The sequence below is a fragment of the Astatotilapia calliptera genome, chromosome 6, assembly GCF_964374335.1.
Source record: "Astatotilapia calliptera chromosome 6, fAstCal68.1, whole genome shotgun sequence".
Classification (NCBI taxonomy): domain Eukaryota; kingdom Metazoa; phylum Chordata; class Actinopteri; order Cichliformes; family Cichlidae; genus Astatotilapia; species Astatotilapia calliptera.
In genome coordinates, this window is record NC_137427.1 from 25304821 (window position 1) to 25318952 (window position 14132).

A 14132-nucleotide genomic window follows, 5' to 3' on the forward strand; every position below is an offset into this window, starting at 1 on the left:
CCATGTGAGTTTAGTGTTTTTGAAACTGGGTTTTTGGAGCTCTTGAATGTAAATGCATTTGCCCAGAAAGCACTTTAGGTCAGTTGCAGTTGTTTTAAATATGCTATATAAATTAAATGAACATGCTGTGACTAGACAATAAGAAAATGGACAACTTTAGAGGTATTTTATCAGGGAAGAAAAAACATTTTCAACTGCAATTACATTAACCTAAAAAGAATAAATTTGCAATGTATTTGTATCAAAGTACTGGAAGAGCCTGTTGTGTTAATGAAAGGGTCCACCAGATTCAGCAGTAGGCAGGCAGTTTGCTGTTGAAGGTTCAGCAGCTATAAAAGGACTGCTAAAGAAACAGGCTGACTCAAAATGCCAGCTGCTGTTGCTATTTAACTGGTGATATTCAGCATTTCAGGCTGAGAATTTATTCAGACGGCATCGCAACTCAGCCGCTGAACGATGGGAATGTGTTGAGACTGGTCCTCTAGTGGAAGTTAAACATCGGTCAGGCATTGCTGCTACTGGACAAAAGTCAGCATGAGATGCAGCTTTGCTAGAACTGTCTGGCCAAAGGTCAAAGGGGTCGCGCACGCATTACAATTGCATTGATCTGTATGTGTGTACGTGTGTGTGTGTGGTTTCTATGCTGCACCTGAAACGTGCCAAATCTAGAAGATCACTGTTGTGCTTGTGCCCGTGAGTGCGTCAGTACAGGCATGTGTGATCACTGGTGCTACATCTGACCATTTATCTTAGTATTTACCTTTAGACTGGCATTTATAGTGTTTTTCTAATCCCACAAACCACTCAAACCAGCTTCTCAAAGCAAACTAACATGCTTTGCTGCTGTGCTAATATCTGCAAGTGGCATCTACATCTATGTGTCTGTCAGGGTTTTTTTATTTTATTATTATTATTTAGGAATGTATCTCTTTAATTAGCTGGGAAAAATACGAGTTAAAACCAGCTGCCTGAAATCTGAAAACAAATGTTCTGGTCTGACTGTACCATGGTGGTGGCAGAAGCCATGAGAAACACTTCTACAGTTTAGATTTTTATCAGCTGTTCAGCTAAAACAGTATATGCACACTGTGCAGTCACAAGCCTGCTGTTTTAAGGTTAAGCTTTTAAAAATAGATAGAAAATAAATTACAGAGTGCGTAAATCGGATGTGGACCAGGTTGTCTTTTTTCCCCTCATTTTCGTTTCGGAAGTGTTTTGTTTTTTAGCTGAAACAGTGTACTGGTATTTTATACCTATTCTAAAACGATAAGGCATTTTACGTTTTTAAACATTAAAACATGGTTAGTTTTGATAAACAGTCTTGGACTGCTGTGGACTTTAAACCATAACAAGAACCTCCGTGAGCAGCAGATGCAGGCTGCTTAGTCATCACAGCTCCGTAGATATTCAAAGTGAGCCCAAGAATTCACGCTTGTAAACAGCGGCGCACAAATCAATCCCCACTCATGGTCCACTTTAGGGACGCACAGATTGTGAAATTGTTGCTCAGAACAATAATTTGGCTGATGACAGGGTTCTTTGTTTGTTTGTTTGCTTTTTTGTTCGGATTTTATTTATACCAGCTTCTGAGGCAGGATAGCAGAGAAATCTTGTGCTGAGTGAACGCTCTCTGAACATTCGCCCAGCACAAAATGAATGTGACACAACACTGGTAAATGTCATCCTATTTGTCTTTAGGCCCACTGCAGTCTAGACAGCTTAGTTACAAACCTCACCTGCTGGAAATGTACAGACCTCTTATATCATATAACTTAACTCTGTGATACTGACACATTAATGTACATTTACTGGAAAAAAAAAAGAATCTGCAGGCGTCTTTTTTGTATGTTTATAACATAGTGGGGCTTAACGACACAAAAAAGTTGGGATGCTGTGTAAAGTAAAGACAGAATGTAATGATTTATAAATCTAATAACCATTTTAAGGAGAAAAAAAATTAGGGCCATTCTGTATTTAATGGCAGCAATGTGTCTTAAAAGGAGAGCAACAAAAGGAAGAAAGCTAAAAAGCACCAGCTGGAGGAAGACTGCAGCTAATCAGGTTAATTGGCAACAGGTGAGTGACGTGGCTGGGCGCAAAAAGAGGAAGACTTTGAAGATCTCATCATCGACAGCGATTGCACGAATCTGGAGAAATCTCTGTGCGCAAGGCCCAAAAATCAATATTCAGACAGCACTGCATTAAAAACAGATGAGCTCAGGAACACTTCACAGTGATTTCCATCCATAAATGCAGGTTAAAGCTCTACCACGCAGAAAAGAAGCTATATGTATTTAAATGTGAACACCAATGTTGAAAGGTATATTCAGGTTCTAGATTAACACGTGCTCTCCTCAAGATGAGGCTTTTCTTTCAGCTAATCCCTTGTACACTTCAACACGAAAATGCAAAATTGCACATTCCATTTATAACAAAAGCATGGCTTCATAACAGAAGAGTGTGGGAATGGCTGAACTGCAGTCCAGACCTTTGACCAGTATGTGTCTCATCATGAAACAAAAACAACACAGCAGATCCAGGAGTGTTGAGCAGCTGGAAGCCTCGATCGGACCTTCAGTCGCACAAAACTCCAGCAGCTGGTCTCGTCTGTTCCCAGATGTTTACAGGCTGCTGTTAAAAGAATCAGGGATGCTACACAGTAGTAAACAGGACCATTTCCCAACTTTATGAGTCATGCTGCTGCCATCAAATTCAAAATGACCATTTGATTTTCTCAAAGTCTGAGATCTGCAAACCATTGCATTCTGTTCTTACTTATATTTTACACAGCATCACTGCTTTTCTGGAATTGGGTTTCATCCATCCATCCATCCATCCATGGATGGAATCATGTTTGTTCATATTGAAATCAATAGATTACAAACATACACATAAAGACATCTGTAGCTTCTCAGTTTTTTTCAGTGTATATGCGTTCTCCACATTTCAAGCAGATAAGGTTTCTAAACTAAAATCAAGACACTTCATACAGGGGAAACATGCCTGCCTGGGGTTTTCCCTCTGTAGAGTCTTTACACTAAAAAATATAGAAAAATAAAGTCTTGAGATGACTGCTGTTGCGAATTATCTTTAAAAATTCAATTGAGTCAGAATTGAGTTTTGCAATAAAAGAGTCCTGCTTGTTGATTTAATATACCCAGAGAAGAGGATAAATGACCTGGTTAAAACATCTGACTGTTGTCATATTAATGTTATTACAGCTTTATCAGAGCTGTGAGGTACATTTGTGTCCTTTTCAACAGTAGATACCATTTTGCCCTAAAACTGATCAGGTAAATGAAGTATGATCAGAAAGCAGTAGGAAAAAGCAAACAGGGTTTTGTCCTTTTTTTTTTTTTTTTAAACATTTTGCATGCTGTATTTGCCAAAATTACAACAGCAAGTTCAAGTATTTGATTAAATGGCATTTTCTCTGTCCTTATTTTAAAATAAATATAAAAGTCAAGATCCAAACTGCTACATGGCATCAGTTACTGAATTGGCTTACATGTTAACCGCAGCCAAACGGATCATTTCCACCAACTTTCCAGTTATTAAAAGAAATGATAGAAGAATTAAAAACAAATGCAGCTTAATGAGATGGCAGAACACAGCTGGGATCACGAAACAGTCATTCATTCATTTCGCTCTCATTCATGCACACATATCACATCTGTCTGCTGAACTTAAACACAGTCATTTCACTTACAGTAGTTTGAATGTTGGATGAAAAAGAAAACAAAAACAATCAACAGGCATAGAAAATAAACGCAGCGTTATCTCACAATCACACGGGATGTCTGGTGTCCGCCACAACTTTCAAGCAACGCACGCACAGCCACGTCATTCGGTCGACGCGGCACAAACATCCTTTTATCCGTCAACTTAAAAAAAAAAAAAAAAAAAGCGAAAAAATTTCAATGAGCTTGCATAGGGAAGCGTACAAAAGAAATGAGGCGAGGGGGCGGGGATGGTCAAAAGGTGCAGAGAGTTTTAAAAGTATGTACACGAGCAAAGAGATGTGCACCCTGTGTAGAGTCGACAAAACGACAAACTGAAGATAACAACCAAAAAAAAAAGGAAAACAACATAAAATCGAGGCTTGACGGGCCCCTGTGCAGTGAGCGCGTGGGGCTCATTAGAGGAAAACCGGTGAGCCGGGGCCTTACGAAGACTGCGGCAGTTTTAAAAACGGGGTTAAGTAGGTTGGTACACCTGTGTGCGTCTACCCCCGTGAGGAGGTGAGGGTGACTCAGCAATTGGAGAAAGTCTTAAAGTGAGCTCTGACTCTGGGAGTTCTTGATGTTCTTAATCTCCAGCTCCAGCTGTTTGATGCGTACGTCCCTCTGGTTGAGGAGCTCCCTCAGCCGCCTGATTTCCTCCTGCTGCTTGTGGAACTTCAACCGCAGCTGTGGACAAACACACGCACGGGATAAGGAGTTAAACCACGGCTCTTGTGCCCACTGGAGACTCGGGGAACACGTCTGCCTCACTTTTAGGCTACAGGCTCAGTTAAACGTCTCTACTACAAACTGCTGCCGTCAAGGTAAAACAAGCCTCGAGTGGAGAAAAACAATAACTAGTGACACATTCACAGTAAGTGGGGTTTTAATGCTGCGGGCATGCAGTTTTCCACCTGTTTTTACCCCAGCTTTATAATCAAAGATGTAACAGAAACCTGCTGAATCTAAATTTTATCAGTGCATCGTATTTCAAGATGGTACTTCAGTAAAAGCTTCTTTTAAATTTCACACCCGATGCCCTTCCTGATGCAAACTCCAAACGGATTTGTGCCTCCTCTTGTGATCTTGTGATAAGTAAGTGTACTTAATATTTTCCACCACTCATTACTCATGATGGATTTAGTTTGTTGTGCCTCTTTGGCCTCACGTTAAAGCAGTCTGAACCTTCTGAGTGCCACGGCTTCTTCAGGTTTCCTAAAAGTAACTACACAGGACCTAAAAACAGCTCAGTGTCTTTAGCGTACTTTCAGAATTTCTCCTCATTTGTGTATATATCTGTTTACTTGTAACAGTTTATCTTTTTCCAATGACACAACCTTAACTGAAGAATATCCTGGGACATGTACTCGACTTTCAGCGGATAAGTAACAAGTAGGACGCATTTCTATATTTCAAGTCCATTGCAAAGAATAACTGACTAGGATGCAACTAAATATAGCTCATATTGCTTTTACGTCTGCCTTTGTGTGTCTGTGAAAAAGCAAAACCATCCAGCACCTCATTCTCTGTTCTGGGAGGAGAGCAAAGCGTGGCATCTTCTCCGTTGGTGACGGGTGTCTGAATCCTGTCATCCACTGTGTGGCTGCTGTCCTCTTTGCTTTCTTTGGCTTCCAGTTGGTCCTGAATGTAAGCGAGCTGTAGCATGCACGGTCTGCCCTGAGACCTGCGAGTGTCTAGCGAGTTTTCCAGTGAGTTGCCCACTGCCTTCATGTCTGAGAAGGACTCTGCTATTTGACTTCCTGGCTTCAAAGACATTAGCAATGGACCTAGGAAACAAAGGATGCTGATCAGGGATTTAAAAATGGTAAATGGCCTGTATTTATATAGCGCTTTACTAGTCCCTAAGGACCCCAAAGCGCTTTACATATCCAGTCATCCACCCATTCAAACACACATTCACACACATTTAAACACTCATTAGACAAGCTAAAAGACTATTGAAAGGATATTTCATTTACCCACATACAAGTGAAGCACCGGAATATCAAAGGTAACAAATAAATGCAATTTCAGAGGCTACTGGACACAAACAGATCTCACGCACAATCTTTCTTTACTTCTAACCTTTGTCCATGCCACCGAGCCACTCCTCTGCAGTCAGAGCAGGCCTGTTTCCAGCCGTCATTGGATAGAGGTCCTCTTGGTACGACTCCGACTGGAGACACGTGCACGGCAGATTCAGAAAAATATTCGACATTAGGTCTGTGAAATGTGTTCAATTTGGATGTTTGTTTTTCTTTGTGCAGTGGTGTCTGCCATTTTTGTGCAACACTTACCCTGCGGGGTACAATCATAGAAAGAGGCTCGATGAGACTCTTGATTGTCACCAGTTTGTAGAACCTGAAGACTTCACAGGAGCTCACATCGAGGCCTCGCTTCGGCATCACACCTGCAGGTTAACACACAGACGCACACAGATTGTATTCATTCTATTTTCAGCATCAATATTAGTCAAGGTAAGACGTACTGTATTTATATGGGGACTCAAATCTTATTTTTTAAAAACACACTTTCCTCTGTCACCAGGAAATTCACCTGCAGGCAGAGCAGCAGGCAGTTAAAGGTTAACCTGTATCAGAGTAACTTTATAAAGCAGAGCCACTACAAGTCCACTACACTAAGTGCTTTGGGAATTTATAATATACATTTTAACCACAACAAACAGGTGAAATAACAAATCTATCAAGTGCACATGTGACTTTTTTGCTGCCTGTACACCTGACCTGAGCCACAACCCCTTCGATCAGCTGTTTTGGCTATGCAAATATTGGAGGCTTATTTGCACAGCAAATTTGCTTAAAGGTGCACAGTGTCATCACAGTAGGCGGAGTTTCCAAACAGGGTTCAACTGTCACGTCTTTTATTAACACTCACTTTAGGAAATAATGTGTCGGTGACATTAATAAAGTTTAAAATTGAGCGCGTGTTTATGTGCGTGTGTTCCTTACCCAGTCCTTTCTGAGGTAGTTGTGAGCGGTACTCTGTTAAGAAGTGAATGTATGGTTTTTCTGTGCTGATCTCATAGTACCTGATATTTCCATCACCCTAAAAAGATAAAAAGCGTAAGTCTCTGTAACAGTAATAAAGAATATTTTCTGTATGAAGCTTTTAATATGATTGTTATGATTTGTTTGGGGTTTTTTTTTTTAACATGTTTCAGAGTCCCACCTTCCCAGCAAGGTAGAGCATGTGTGTGTCGGGGTCGTAGAAAGGAAAAATGACCCCCGACGAACCGTCCAGGTTGTCTTCCAATAAAGGCGCGGACAGATCATCCTACAAACACACACGAGGATCAAAAACGTGTTAAAACACAAGACCTACGCGGCGCTGATGTAAACAACATACAGAAAATATCAAAACACTGACTGAAATCCAATGCTCCCTAAGAAGCACTCTGCAGCGGCGAATTAAAAACACTGAGCGCTCAATCCCTAATCCGAGCTTTGCCTTAATCCTCCACCCACGATACGCTCTAAATCATCACAACACGCCGGCCTGGCACACCAACTATTACTACTACTAGACTACTATGTGTGATGAGACTGGGTGATGACATAATCGCGATGTGACAAATAACTTTGGCTCCACTTGAACACGGGAATCAGTGAGCTGCTCAGGTAAACGTGCAGGGTTGCTGAACTGGTGCATTTCATCCACTAGGTGGCAGAGTTGCACTTGTGACAGGCTCGAGAGGTGTTTGGTAGTGAAGGAAGTATTCTGAGATATCATTAATACAACAACTTCTGACTTTACAAGAAAAAGAAATCCTCAAATGTTGTCAGAAAAACGCTACAAAAAATGTTTCCTCTGTGCAAAAAAGGTCAGAACATGAACCTGGCTGCACATCAGATAATTTCACAGGTAAGAAAACTTTATCTCAAAGCTCAGGGGTTTAAATGATGTAGGCCAGGAAATGAAGCTGCCAAAAGTCATGACCTCTCCAATGGTGACGTAATATGCTGACCATTACTTCACTCGTGTTACTATTAATACTCTGTAAGCTTAGATTTCACTTATTTGTGGCCCTTCTGTTGTTGCCAATTTCCCGATTTCTCCTCCTCCTGCAGTCCTGCTAAATTCCCTGGATATAAGTGTTCAATATATTAAACTTAGTACAAATTATTCACACCAGCCTGACTATTTTTAGCCAAGACTGCCCCCAAGGAACAGGGTGCTCTCATTATTCCAGCATCCAGACCAGCAGGTAAGCGCTGAGCTCACAATTACAATTGTTTACACGAATGCTTGTGCTGCGATATTTATTATCCAGAGTCTGTCCTGTCTTTGCAAATCCTCGTCAGAATGATCCTAATTTGATCAGAAATATCTACAAGTTTAACAAGTAATCGATGTGAGGAGTGTCGACTGACAAAAAAAACAAAACAAACACCCCCACCAGACATTTGCTGACATTAATGCTTTTCTTCATCAATTAGCTATTTCAATTAATATTCTATTAGTAAACATGTGTTCAATGTAAATAAACACGTGTGTGAGATCTCAAAAATGCCATTTTTACTATGAACATTTCTCTTTTTTCTCAACCTTTTGCTTTGCTACAAAAAACACAAAAGCTTTTTGTAAAATTGTGATATTTTGTTGCAAATGTCTTGCTGCATTGCTCTGTAACGTCTCTCACCTGATCCCACAGTGCTATCTGCCGATCATTGTAGCGCGACGTTCCCGACGTGAGAAGCATCTTGGTGTTTCCCAGGATCAGCACTTTACTGGCTCTGTGCGTCTTGCAGCTGCTTTCCTGCAAACGTGACACAGTACACATGACGTGCAGCATTAATCAATGAACCCCGATGAACATTTATGCCACTTATAAGTCATATAAAGAGGTTTGTGTTACACCACTGGGATGTAATATGTGTAGGAGTTCCCTGACTGGGCAAAGGAAGCAAGAAAAGACTGATGAACAGTGTGTGAATCACTGGCTGGTGACCCGGTGGGCTGTGGGGCTACTCTGTTATCCAGGCCAGGCCAGAGGTATCAATTCTGGCTGTGTGGTGCTGGATGAGTGCCTGGGTGCCCACGCAGGGAGCGGAGGGGGCAGTAACAAGTAGGGAACTCCCACTTATGTAATATTTGCTGTGATGCTACTGTGGACCAAACGCAGGCTTACAGTTCAATAATTTTCTTTTACAAATGAGAGCCAGTTTAGACAGATTGTCACATGGACTTTACGCTGGTCTGAACTTCCTACTGTTAAACGATACCATTTGCAGCTTCTGACTGAGGTAATTAAGCTTAAGTCTGAGTCTTCCACCTAAAATCAAAGTGTTTAAATTCAGATCACTTGCTGTTTTTCCCCCATTACAAAAAAAAGGGAAGATAAGAGAAGTGCACACGTGCACACAGCAGTACCCGCAGCAGCGTTCCAGAGCGCGACTCCATCAGGCGGACTTTCCTGTCCTTGCAGGCGGTAGCAAGAAGACTTCCATCTGTATTGAAAGACATGGACAAGACAACATCTGGGTGGTGACTGATGGTCCGCACGGGGTTCTTTATCACCGGCTCCGGACAGTCCAGGTTCCAGATCATTATCTGGAGGCGGAGAAACACACAGAGATCAATGCAGGTGGTTAGGCCAAGAAGTCAGACACATTAAAGGGTGGAAAGTAACTGGTGGTGTGCTACAAGTAAACCACATACGATTAAGCCGCTCAGAGGGCCGAGTAATTACAGAGAGTGGTACATAACGGTTGTGCGAATGGACATAACAGTGCATACTTTGCTTATCTCAAAGGAATTTGTGCTATTGCACTCAGCTGTGTGGATGAAAAGAGGCAGAATTGTTTAAACATGGGAGGCCAGCATGTGTGCAAATACAGGCAGTAACTGGAGCACGTATCTCTGGAGTTAAGACATCGCACCTACGGCCCAAAACGATCTGAATACTTAGGCTAACAAACAAAGTGCTCGTGATGCTGTGTAATGTAATATCAGAAATCTTTACAGGTCAGTTCAGTGTGAACTGCAGGGCTGCACTGTGACAGATAAGTGCTCTCGGTTTAGGTCACAGTGCTTTCGGAGTTCATGCCTCGTTATCTTATTGTCTATAAATGACTCCAGGCTTGTGTAAGAGGTGGTGTGTGTGTGTGTGTGTGTGTGTGTGTGTGTGTGTGTTACCTGGTAGTCATAGGCAGTACTGAAGAGGATGTTGTTAGCAGTTGGGTGCCACTCGATGAGGCCCACTCTGCGACTGTGACCCTGGAGCTCCTTCCACGGTACTGTAATATTTTTATACACACCGTGAGGAGGGATTTCCCACACTTTAACCTACAAACACACACAAAGAGGACCAAATTGATGAAGATCCGTGCCAGAAACAAACCATCTCTTTCTCAATCCACAAAGAACAGCCAACAGAGAAAGACATTTAAAACAAATAGCCTGAAACTAGGTTTTTTCCTCTCTCTCTACAGTGATTTGTTCTGAGCATCTGCCAGGTCAGAGCTGAGGAATGTGAGGAATGACTTCTAGCTCCTTTCTGAAGGCTATAAAATGATCTCCCTGCTGCAACATGCTCAAATCCCATGAAAATGACAACACGTCAGTAAGCCTCACTGAAAATGGACTCTGTGTGCGTTCCGGTGTACAAACCGTGGCGTCCTCGGAGCAGGAGGCGATGCAGCAGTCGTTGAAGGGATTCCATTTGATGTCTAACACGTTGCCCCTGTGGCCCGACACTCGAGGTTGCTGAGGGTCCACTTTACCCGTCTGGCAAAATTTAAAACACAAAACATGGACATTAGGGAAAATCACAATATTTTTCCTCTTGGAAACAAAAGTGAAACCACTAATCAACTGCTCGCTACACTGTGGAATGAGAAATCCTTCTCCTCACATATCCTGTTATGAATAATCGGGCCCCATCTTATCTCACAGATGGACGGACGCCCTCTCTACTTTTAAAGCTTACAGTTAGGGCTGATTCAGGTGACCTTGAACTTTAGTTATGCTAAAATAGGCCTGGGCTGCTGAGGCCTCCCATGATGCCCTGTGTGTTCCTTGTTCACTCACCTTTTTTTCCACATTTATTTGTTTATACACCACTTTGCATTTAATCATTAGTTATCATTAATCTCCGTCTCTCTGCGTGTCTTTTGTCCCATCTTTCTCTCCACACCCCCAACTGCTCATGACAGATGGCTGCAACTCCCTGAGCCAGGTTCTGCTGGAGGTTTCTTCCTGTTAAAGGGGAGTTTTTCTTTCCCATGGTCACCAACTGCTTGCTCATAGGGAGATGTCTGATAGTTGGGGTTTCCTTTCTACTTTTGTAGGTTCTTTACTTTATAATATACAGCATCTTACACACACACACACACACACACACACACACACACACAGACACACACACACACACCCTGAGAAATAATATAGGTCGGGTTGACCCAGCCCACAGTGACTTGAATGGCATGGAAAGTCGTAGTGTAGGGTTAAGAGGAGTTCCCGGTTAAGTTAGGATGCAGATTTCCCACAGAAGTCTAAATCAAGCTTTATCCTTTATCTACAGTAACTGGCATGTAGTGACCATAACCCGAGCTGCACAGAACCAACATATAGAGGAAGGAAAGAGACGAAAAACAAAAAAGACAGCCTATTTAAAAACATGCAAAATAACAATTTTGCACTATACTGTACATTAAAACAAACTGTGCCAGCAGTCCCCTGAAGTGCCCTTGAAGGTTATGTTCGTAAAAATCACAGAACTGGTGTCTGTAATTTCAGAGTTTTTTTGTAGCTCAATCCAAGAAGTCGAGCTGCCCACATAAAAAGCAGTTTCCTTGACCTCTGTGCAGCCTTGTTACAGAGTTTGGAGAGCTCAGGCTGCCTCTATATACTTCTAACAGCTGAACTTTTTCTTTTGGCCAATTGTGGGCAGCGATAACCTATCGACGTTAAACTGAGTGAATGTATGATAGAATAACATTAGCATTCACCTGGAGTTGCATTTGTCGTCAGCCAATGAATTCAACTGTTTTTGTTTGGGGGGGGGGGGGGGGGGGTTTCTCTACCAACTCCTCTGGGAAAATATCGGGATTTAGCTGCTAAGTGATGCTAAATAGGCAGTCAGCTATGTTAAAACCTAAAACTGATGAGAAATGAGAACAAAACTCGAACAACAAAAGCCCAGACAGGCACTAAAAGACGTAGACTTTTGCTTTAATCTGAGTGAAACTGCAGATTTGGCGTTAATATCTGCAGGTCTGCCTGTATAAACATCTTCTTACGCACTGAGTGAATTTGGTGCTTATAAGTATTCCATCTATTTAGTCACAGCTCATCATAAACAGACTCATAATGGACAATTTAAAAAAAAAAGAAATCAAACCAGGAGAGCCAACATTTCAGTCTGAGATGATACTGCTGCATTATGCAGCTAAGTAATCTGTAATGTAGCAACTCCACACCAGATTTTTCTTTTCCCCTTTACTTTGAGACTTGTACCTTGTGGCTACAACCACACTCGAGTGACATCCCTTGAGGACGTTTATGAGAGCTGCCTCTGGAACCACCAAAGGTAAGTGAAAATTCCATGTATCTAAACACGACGTGCTGACATGTGCAGGTTAGGGCGGGTATTTTCAGTCAAGAAAAAAAAAAGCCAACTCTACATGACAACATGACAACTAACTACTCAGACTGAAGGTGGAATTACACTAACTGTTTTTAACAGACACACAATGATACTCGTACAACGCGGAAGATTTTCCGCCTCAACAAGCCGGCTAATTGTTCCATTCGTATAAGCCGAAGCTCCTTTAAACTGACATTCCTGCTCAATAATCTAGCCTGTAGGTGCGTAAGGTGTGTTTGAAACAAGAAAATGACGTAACCATTATTTAAACTTCCAGCGAGCCCAACGCATGCACGCAAAAAAGTATTACATCTGCTCCTGTTTTTATATGCATTAACTACTTTCGTCACAGAACAACAGCTCATCTGTAACAGGCAGAGGTGGGATGTGGAGGCGATTGAGGGGAGGGAGTGCTGAAATTTCACATCCTTTGAATAGTGAAACGGAGGGGAAGAGAGGGGTCAGAACGTGAGTTATGTCATTCCTAAGCTCCTATGCAACTCTTACACATGCCAGGAGGATGGTGATAACTCAAACAGAGAGGCAAAGTAAAGAGAGGTGTGGAGCTTGATGAATCCCTCTGGACTGGAGATGTACAGAGAGACAGAGGATCAGTTTAGAACGTGAGGGCCGACTTTTATTTGTTCTGCTGTTGTGGCTGACATCAGCAGTGGATGTCATAACACGCATAAATCATGTGTGAAAGAGTGAAGGGGGAATGAGACAGACTAATGATGTGATATTTAGGTTGTAGCACATGAGCAGCCAGGGTTGTACTTTATTTAGAGATTCTTCAGGCTGTGTTAATGCTGAGCTATTTATAATCAGACCCAGGTGTGTATATCCATGCAGGGAGAACAAAAAAGAAGAAAGAGATGGTGAACAATTAGCAGAGACAATTCTGCCCTCCAAAACGTTCACTTTATCTGAGGTTAGAAGAAAAATGCTGAGAAGCAAGAGCTTTTTGGCTGATCTTTGCTCAAACATGTGCGAAATCTTTAGCGTGGTGAAAGTTCAGAAGGGCCATTTTGTTTTTGAATATATCTGTGAAACCAGAAAAGGAACAATCACGCGAATCCATTTTGAATATCACTACAGTCTATAGTGCTCTCAGAACAGTTTTTTCAATAAATTTGGATAATGCAACCCTTGTGCTCTCTTGGGAAACAAGTTAAAGTTTGAAGAAATTGATTTTTAAAAAAAAATGCAGACATCTGGGAAACCTTTTTAAAACAGCCTAAAAAAATGAAGAAAAAGAAAGCGATGGAAAAATTGTTTGATTTTTTTTGTGTGGAAATCCTAATTTGTTTGATAAGGCCTCAATCACGCTTTCCTCAACTGGCTGCTGAGTGGTTGCTGAAGGTCACGTGCTGTTGCTAGGTGGCATTGGTCACAAAGAAAGTGCTGCACGAATTCTTTTAGTTACTAGCGTATTCCCACAGTCGCCTGTAGTTTGTATAGAAGACGCAGACTCGTCTGCAAACACTCTTCAACTACTCACCAAGTGGTAGTGAAACTGTGAAAATGTAACACAAACAGGAAATGCAGACCATGTCAAGTACCCTCTTTGTGACTGATCTCACCCAGCAACCACTTGCAAACCAGTTGGGGAATACACATTTTTCCCTAGCATTTGTTGCTTGCCAGGAGGGCCCTGACCTGTCTGTAGATCTGCATGTCTGAGGCCTTAGATATTAACAGCAATGTGACATGATGCTAAGGAACAACTAATGCTCATACAGTTAATCCAGTGTTTCTTTGTTCTAATAACTGAGATCATGTTTGTTTGCTTTTGCCTTCAA

General features: G+C 41.8%; 1 protein-coding gene across 3 annotated transcripts in view; it reads right to left on the reverse strand.

Moving 5' to 3' along the window:
- Positions 1 to 3338: 3338 nt before the first annotated feature.
- The window catches only part of coro2aa (coronin 2Aa), a 41495-nt gene continuing 30701 nt past the window's right edge, over positions 3339 to 14132 (reverse strand). For all 3 annotated transcript variants that reach the window (XM_026171277.2, XM_026171275.2, XM_026171278.2), the window contains exons 3-12: positions 10353 to 10469; positions 9879 to 10028; positions 9114 to 9293; positions 8383 to 8499; positions 6912 to 7016; positions 6692 to 6788; positions 6020 to 6132; positions 5808 to 5898; positions 5241 to 5509; positions 3339 to 4409 (exon numbers count right to left, since the gene is read on the reverse strand). In XM_026171277.2, the coding sequence (XP_026027062.2) occupies positions 4272 to 4409; positions 5241 to 5509; positions 5808 to 5898; positions 6020 to 6132; positions 6692 to 6788; positions 6912 to 7016; positions 8383 to 8499; positions 9114 to 9293; positions 9879 to 10028; positions 10353 to 10469 (1377 nt within the window). In that variant the 3' untranslated portion in view covers positions 3339 to 4271. The remainder of the gene's footprint in view (positions 4410 to 5240; positions 5510 to 5807; positions 5899 to 6019; positions 6133 to 6691; positions 6789 to 6911; positions 7017 to 8382; positions 8500 to 9113; positions 9294 to 9878; positions 10029 to 10352; positions 10470 to 14132) is intronic.